General features: G+C 48.0%; 1 protein-coding gene across 1 annotated transcript in view; it reads right to left on the reverse strand.

Annotated features, from left to right (window-relative positions):
* Window positions 1–6,215, reverse strand: part of HS3ST2 (heparan sulfate-glucosamine 3-sulfotransferase 2) — a 144,095-nt gene extending 137,880 nt beyond the window's left edge. Inside the window, exon 1 of the mRNA XM_027839418.1 lies at window positions 5,610–6,215. Coding sequence (XP_027695219.1) covers window positions 5,610–6,100 — 491 coding nt within the window. The 5' untranslated portion in view covers window positions 6,101–6,215. The remainder of the gene's footprint in view (window positions 1–5,609) is intronic.
* Window positions 6,216–7,799: the final 1,584 nt, after the last annotated feature.

The raw sequence follows: 7,799 nt of genomic DNA on the forward strand, positions 1-7,799 counted from the left end.
TGAATTGATAAAGATCTAGAGATTCATTCAATAAATGTTTATTAAGTGCCTACTATGTACTGTGCTAAGCATTGAAAATACAAAGACAAAAATGAAATCACGCCTGTCCTGAAGAAGTTTATAGTTTACTGAGAGATACAGATGAATCCAAATAAATACGAAAGACAGAGACAAAAGAAAGAGAAAAAGGATAGGAACTAGGAGTGCTACTTGTCTAATACCAGCAAGTCTTTGCCCTATCCCAGAATCCTGCCACAGACCATTCCCTTATCTCCAACTCTAATCCAACCACCCACCATCTCCACCCCAAAAAAAAGAAAAACTTGGAAGTTTACACTTAAGGGAGGATGCCAGGTAACTTTTCCTGGAAACTCATGTCAATGGAATATTGAAAGGCTGAAGATTATTAAAAGAATTTGCGATCAAAGGACTTGGATTCAAATCCCTACTCTGCTTCTTACTGTCTTTGTGACCTTGGGCAAATCCCTTCATTTCTCTAGGACTCAATCGCATAGTCGGTCAAATTGGGGAGAAGGAGTTGGATTTCATGACCTCTAAGATCCCTTTTACCAAGACTACAATTTTCCAAGTCTATGATTCTTTGAAAATCTAAAACATTCCTCCTTATTTCAAGGAGGGAGAACACATCCCACAGCATTAAAAAAAGTAACGTTCTGCCCTTCAGGGTATCTGAGGTTCTAGATCTATGGAAGGTAAGAGTCATGAAGGATCCTCACTTCTTTTAGTTTTGGGGCAAATGGCTTATTCTCAGGCATTATTCATAACCATACATACACACAATTAAGTAGAAGTAGATTGGTTAAGGGTTGCAACCTCAAAGCCCCTTCCCCTTGGCTTATCATCTTGGCTTCTGAATAGGATTTTCACTAATTCCTAAACCTTATTCTAGCCTCATGTCCAGATTTCAGGCATGTCAGGTGTCATTCCTGATTATTCAGAGAATAGAGGAGTTTGTCTATTGTGCTGAAAGTGAAAATTTCCCCCTCATTTCATAGATTTCCCTACCCAACTTCTCCCTGGTGACTAAAGTTATCCAATTAATCAACAGCTACTTATTAAGTACCTACTAAGCACCAGGCCTGTGCTAGGCCCTCATAGTACATATTATGAAACATTCCTTACTCTCCTGAAGCTTATATTCCAACAGGGGAGATAAAAGAATATATATGCATAAACAGAATGATAAAGAGAATAAATACAAAGGGTAAGTGTACAGTAGTTTGGAAGGTAATAAGACTAATCACGTTGATATATGGCTATCTCTTTAAAGGTTTACAAAATCCTTTCCTCACAATAAGCTCCCCTTGGGTGGGGAGTATTCCCATATCATAAATGAGGCAACTGGAGCTTAGACAAGCCAAGTGGTTTGCCTAGGGCCACATAAGCAGTAAATGTCAGAGATGAAACCTGGACCTAGTCCTAGTTGAGCCACCAATTTGCAGTCCTATTCTAGAGTTGTTGAATTAATGAGATAATTAATTTCAAAGTATTTTGGAAATTGTAAATAATCATAGAAATGTTAGGTATTATTGCATGTGGCACAACTACAATATACAGTTTGAGGAGTTTAAGTTTGAAATGGAATGAACTGAAAGTCGGTAACAGTATCAGACCTATTGTTACTAATTTTTTTCAGAATGCCTGATCCCAGCGTGTCTGGCCCACCTGACATAATCAATCATCAAGGTATGTGTGGTGTCACTTCCTACAAAGGTTTCACTAGTAGGAGCTGAGTTCACCCAATCCTTTCTATGGAGAGTCATTTGGTAGGTGGGAGCAATTAGTGCCCAAAAGAGGAAGAAAAGAGGCAGGAAAGAAATAGCAACCACCACCACCACCATAGAGATTTTAGCAAAATCAAAACGCAATTTGAAAAAAAAAACTACACTGCCCCCTTAGCCAAGGTTCACAGTTAGCAAGCTAAAACTCATGCATGCCAAGGTTAAAAATAAAAATGAGCCAGCTCCAAATGATAGGAAGGAAGGAGGAAGGAAAGAAGGAAGGAAAGGAAAGGAGGGAGGAAAAAGGAAGGAGGGAGGGAGGGAAGGAGAGGGGCTTCTGGTCTGGAGGTGAAAAAGAAGCCTCATTTCTTCCTCTCTTGGTATATGGGTATTGTATGGTTCCTAGGAGGCTCTATGTTTGGGGTAAGAGCAGAGGGTAATAAAGAGCCTGGAATCCTTGATTATTGTTATTTTGGCACTTGCAGTATGTTTCACAACCATTTATTGGTTGTCCCCATCAAAGAAGCCCTAGCCTCCACCAGGGAGCTGGGTTATAGCCAACATACTAAGGAGCATTAGTGACCAACCCAATGCCTTTCTCCCAAACCTAGGGCATTGTTGTACATCCACACAGTTAAGAAGAAACAGATTAGCTAAGGGTTAATATCTGGCAGTCCCTTCCCTTTGGTTTATCAATTTTGACCTCTGAATGGGATTTCCACTAATCCCAAAACCTTACTCTAGTCTCATGACCACCCTCATTCTCCATACTCTGGTTTGGAAATGTGTTAAGGGATGTCTTGGGGGGACAAGGGGAGTTGTACCACTTTGCTCCCTACTTCACATTAATCTCAGAATTCCAATGGATCCTAGCGGGCATCTGGTCCAAATATTTCCCAATTTGTGTAGAAATCCCTTCTCAACTTTCTTACTTTACCTACCCCCAGGCAGAAATATGTTTTTTTTTCCTTCAGAGGACAGAGAAGAGTCTGGTGACACTGATTTGTTGAACCAGGGTACAGCTAAATATCAAAGTTGGCAAAGCTGGTTTTTGGCAAAGCCAACCCTAACAAACTCCCTCACTCCAATTTCCAATGTCCTTATTGAGTCATGGAATAACTGTTAGAGACTGAAAAGACCATCTGGCCCAAATTCCTCTTTCAGCAGATGAAGAAACTGAGTGAGGCTAATCTAAAGGTCAATACATGGGGAAAGAGGGCACCAGATTCTAATTCTGGTTCTACGTCTAAGTGGCTATATACCCTTGGATAAGTCACTCAAGATCTCTGCAGCTCACATTCCACATCTGTGAAATAAAACAATTGGACTAAGTGGTCATTCAGTCTCCTGTCAGTTCTAATATTTTATTCAATCTATTAAATCTAATTGATCATCAAACAATTATCGTTGTGCTAGTTGCAGAGGATTCGAAAGCAAAAACAAACTAATCTCTGCCCTCATGGAACTTAGATTCTATTTAATGTTTTTCAACAAATAATTGTTAACTGCCTACTATGTTATTCTATGTCATGAGTTCTAGAGAAATGAAGTTTATGCCTAAGGACATAAATCTAGTTAATATTAGGATAGGACTAAAACTCATGTCTCTTGTCATCCAGCCCACATTCTTTCTATTATACCTCAAAGACTATGCACCACTACCACAGCTGGGTAAACCATTTATCTACGATACAGACTTCTACATCAATCTACTACCAATCGTGGGCCCTTTCCTCTTCCCATAATGAGCAATACATATAAACTTCTACCTGCTATTATCTAACATGTTACTTCTTCTAGCAAAAATAATGCCTCAACCCAGATACAATCCACATATCTCCAGAAGATGCCTTAGGGGTGATTTTAATGGTTAGAATTCCAGCCTCATGAGATAGGCCGATTCAAATATTAGCCTGATAACCTTTGCTAGAACAAAGCATTCGGGAATATGAAATAAAGCTTGGAACCCAAAAAATGTCTTAGAAGTCACAGGATTTTCCTTGGAAATAAGTCTGAGAAGTGACTTACGACACTTCTCTTTAGAATGGAAAGAAAGTGAGGAATCTATATGCTTAGTGGCTGACTGAAGGAAGATGGGGGAAGGAAGTTGGCCAACCCCTGATTCTTGAAGTTTCTGAAGGACAGAGCCAAAAATCACCCCCAAGAGATTCCAGGAACCTGGACCTTGACTTTAGGAGGCTGGAAGGCAGTGACTGCCATCACGGAAGCTGAGGGAAGGCTCTTAATTTTTCAGGCAGGTGGGCAAATTCCTGGGAACACCAGATGGGGCTCTGCAGGGCTGTCAAGGCCACCTTGGAGAGCTGCTGCCTAACTAAACATAAGAGGAAAAAAAAAAAACTTCCTAACAATTGGAGCTGTCCAAAAGTAGAATGGAAGAGAAAAACAGGTAGTGAATTCTCCATTATTGGACGTCTTCCAGCAAAACATGGATCAAGGATATGATAAAGGAGATTCCTACTCAAAAAAAAAAAAATGTGTTGAAGTAAATGGCCTCTGAGGCCATCACCAACTCTAGAATTCTCACCTTCAATTCTATTCCTGATCTCACTCACTGACCTCCAGGGCTGAGGGCCCATTGGGCATTGACTGACTTCAAAATGGAGTTCATAGGCTACTAGTTCAGTTTTCATTTTGGCTTGTCTGTTTCTGGTGGAGGTAGGGATATGGAAATATAGCTGGGATTTTATGAAAAAAAAACTGGTCCTGTTTCTTGGGGTGTGTACTGTATGAAAAGGATTGGTGCCAGTCTGGAGTTACCTATTTCCCTTGGGCCAGCCCCAGGAAACCCCAATCCTTAAAGATCCCAGCTTCTGCTGATACAGTCTGGGAGAGCTACCTACCCCTTGAATCCAGAGAGCCTGTTCAATTTCAACCTAAAACCCAAGTCTAAGGAAGCCTCAAACCTCCCCCCAACCCCACCCCCACACACAAACACCTTAGTCCCAGGAATCTGTCAGCAACCCCTCAGCAGCATTACTCTGAGCTCCTACGGGTACAGGGTTCTCTTACATTTTAATAGTGTAGTTTCCAGATCATCCTGATGAGCTCCCCCCAGAGACCCTTCTCCAAGACGCTGGCTCCAGAGGGTCCTTTTGTAGACCCACCACCAGGAGTTCAGCAAAACAATCTCCTGTGCTCAAAGCCCGTCAGGATCCCCAGCTACCCCACGAATTTCTTCAGCATCACCAGGGAGGGCTGCTACCATAATTAAAAGTAGAGCATTATCTTCTGGGAGGAGTGACATCCAGCCCCAGGGAACCGGGTGAGGAAGGTTGATGGGGATGGAAATAAACTCCCAAACCTCTCAGGATGTCTAGAAACACAGAGAAAGGGGCCTGAGGGCGCGGAGTGGGGTGGGAGATGGGGGCGAAGGATACCACGTAGCCTACACTCAATGTGAAAGCCACTAAGCCCTGGAATCTCAGTCCATGGCTAATACCATTAACCCTTGACGTCCTGCAGAGTTCCCCATCCTGGCTGCTTTACTTACTGCAGAGGCGGCAAAGAACCCACGTCTGTGCCTCTTGCGATCCAACACCCGGCTGCCACTTTCTTCCCTTTCTCCTCAATCGGGCCCACTCAATCCTGTCTGCCACTGGCGGGGCGCAGATGAAAATACTCCGACCAGATGGGAGCAGAGACTAACAAGTATTCTCGACTCTCCAGAACGCACACAACCGAGGAGGGCGGTTCCCTCTCAGTGGAGGAGAAATGGGGGACACAAGACACTCGGGGACCGAGACAGTAGCTGACTGGGGCCCGAGGGCTGTCGGCTGCAGAGCTCTCTCCTGCCGAGCCAGTCTCACCACTACAAAACCCTAAGGAAACGGATAAAGCTCTACTTACCTGTACCAGTCTAGACCCCGGTCGTAGTTCCGATCAAAGAAGTGGGGCTCAGTGCCCACAGCCCGTACGTCGGGGTGTACTCGGATAAACTCCAGTACCGCTCGGGTGCCCCCCTTCTTCACACCCACGATGATGGCCTGAGGGAGCCTCTTCGTGCCCAGCTTCGGGGTGCTGGAATGGTTGGTGGTGGCCAGGCGAGGAGCGGGTGCGGGCGCGGAACTGAGGGCGGGGGCTCCAGGGGAGGCAGCGCTGGGCGCCGGCCCCTCTAGGCTGCAATAAGGGGACTTCTGGAGAAGTTTCTTGCCGCCCACGTTCCGAATGAGGAGGCAGCGGTGCTCCCCGAGGCCACGGCTTTGCATGAGGCTGTCGCAGCAGAAGAGAAGGCTGTAACACAGGTAAGTGCAGGACAGAGAGAGCGTGAAGATGAAGAGGAACCTGCGCGTCAGCCGGGGGGGAGGTGGCACTGCCCAGCCGAGGACTCTACAGGCCATGTCTCCATGGGCCCGGAGCAGGGGGCATGGTTTCCTGGGGGGTGCCGGCGGGAGTGCTCCGGACCTGCTGGGGCATGGGGGGCGCGACCCCAACTGGGGAGCAACAGTTGCGGGCTGGGCGTCGGGGCCGCCGTCTTCGCGGGGCGATGCCAGCCTGCGCGCCCACCATGCCCGGCTGCCCGGGACTCCCGGCGGCGGCCGCAGCTCTGAGACCAGGCGGCGGCTCTTCCCGCATCTCCTAGTCGTAAGAGAAGAGGCTACGGGTAGTTGGAGAGGCTCCCAGAGTGTCCCGGCTCAGGCATCCCTGTCCCGCGTTGCCCAGGACCCGCCCCCAGTCTAGAGTCTTAAGCCTTCATCTCCTTCAGTGCCTGAGGCGCCCAAGGGCCAGAGAAGCGCAAACGGGTAATCCCGGGTCGGGTAGGGGCGTAAAATCCCGGCGCTGGCGGCAGCTGCTGGCGGCCACCGGCTGCGGCGGCGCCGGCTCACTGGCTCCCCGGGAAATGCCGAGCTGAACGCGCTGCTGGCTCTATTTAAAGGGGCCGCCTGACGTCAGCGGCCCGGGTCCCTGGAGCCCGCGCCCCGCCAACAGGGACCGGGGCCCCTTCTCCCATGAACCCTGGACTTCTCTGGGGAACCACGAGCAGCTCTGCTCCCCTTCACTCTCCAGCTCCCACCCAGAAGCGTCCGTCGGTGCCTTGGAGCTCCTCAGTGCGCCCCAGCGGGAATCCCTGCTTGGCCGGTGCGCTCCGCGGGGAGCCCTTCCCCACCCCTTGCTCCCCAGGACCCATGGGCGGGGCTGGGCCGGGCAGGGCGGAGGGAAGGGGCCCGAGGCTCTGCACGCACACGTAGAACCAGCCCACAAACCCAGCCTGCCCTCCCGGGATGGGACAGCCACCCCGGCCCCGCAAGGAGGTTCCATCCTCTCCCCCGCACCCCCGCCCTCGCCCCGCAAGCCAGGGAGCTGAACATCACGCAAGCATACACACACACACACACACACACACACACACACACACACACACACAACCTTCAACGAAGCACAAGCCCAGCACAGACACCCACACACATACACACTCCGACAAGAATATAGACAAATACACACCCAAGCAGGATATACGCCTACTCACCTACACACCTCCTCAACTATCGCACATCCTAAGAAGGTTACACACAATACTAATGCTCCAACAAACACACATACGAATCCATTTGACATAAGAGGAAACAGGACAGGCAGAACAGGGACACGCACACACTTGATTCTAACATATTCAGAAAAGACACTCAGCCCTCTCACGAAGACACGTTCCCAGGACAGACACACAAACAAACCCTCCAGGGACACAAGCACGTCCCAACCAACACACCCATCGCTATACTGTTATGTGTTTTTTGGTGAGTCTGGATAAGGCTAAATGGGGAAGCTGGGCGATCATTAATGAATTAGGATCAGTTTCCTGTGCGAACATCTGAGCCACACATCAGCTCTCAGACACTGAATCACACACACTCACTCACGCACACTCACTCACACACACACACACATACACACTCAAGACTGTCTCACACTCTATGACGTTCACACTCACGCTGTCACATCCTCACGCGGAGGCACTAACATCCTCATACTCATTCATACACAACTTTATACCGTTTCGCTACTGAACCGAGAAGATTTGAGGTCCTAGACACTGTTCCT

The sequence above is a fragment of the Vombatus ursinus genome, unplaced genomic scaffold, assembly GCF_900497805.2.
Source record: "Vombatus ursinus unplaced genomic scaffold, bare-nosed wombat genome assembly UNPS02014832.1, whole genome shotgun sequence".
In the NCBI taxonomy this organism is placed as follows: Eukaryota; Metazoa; Chordata; class Mammalia; order Diprotodontia; family Vombatidae; genus Vombatus; species Vombatus ursinus.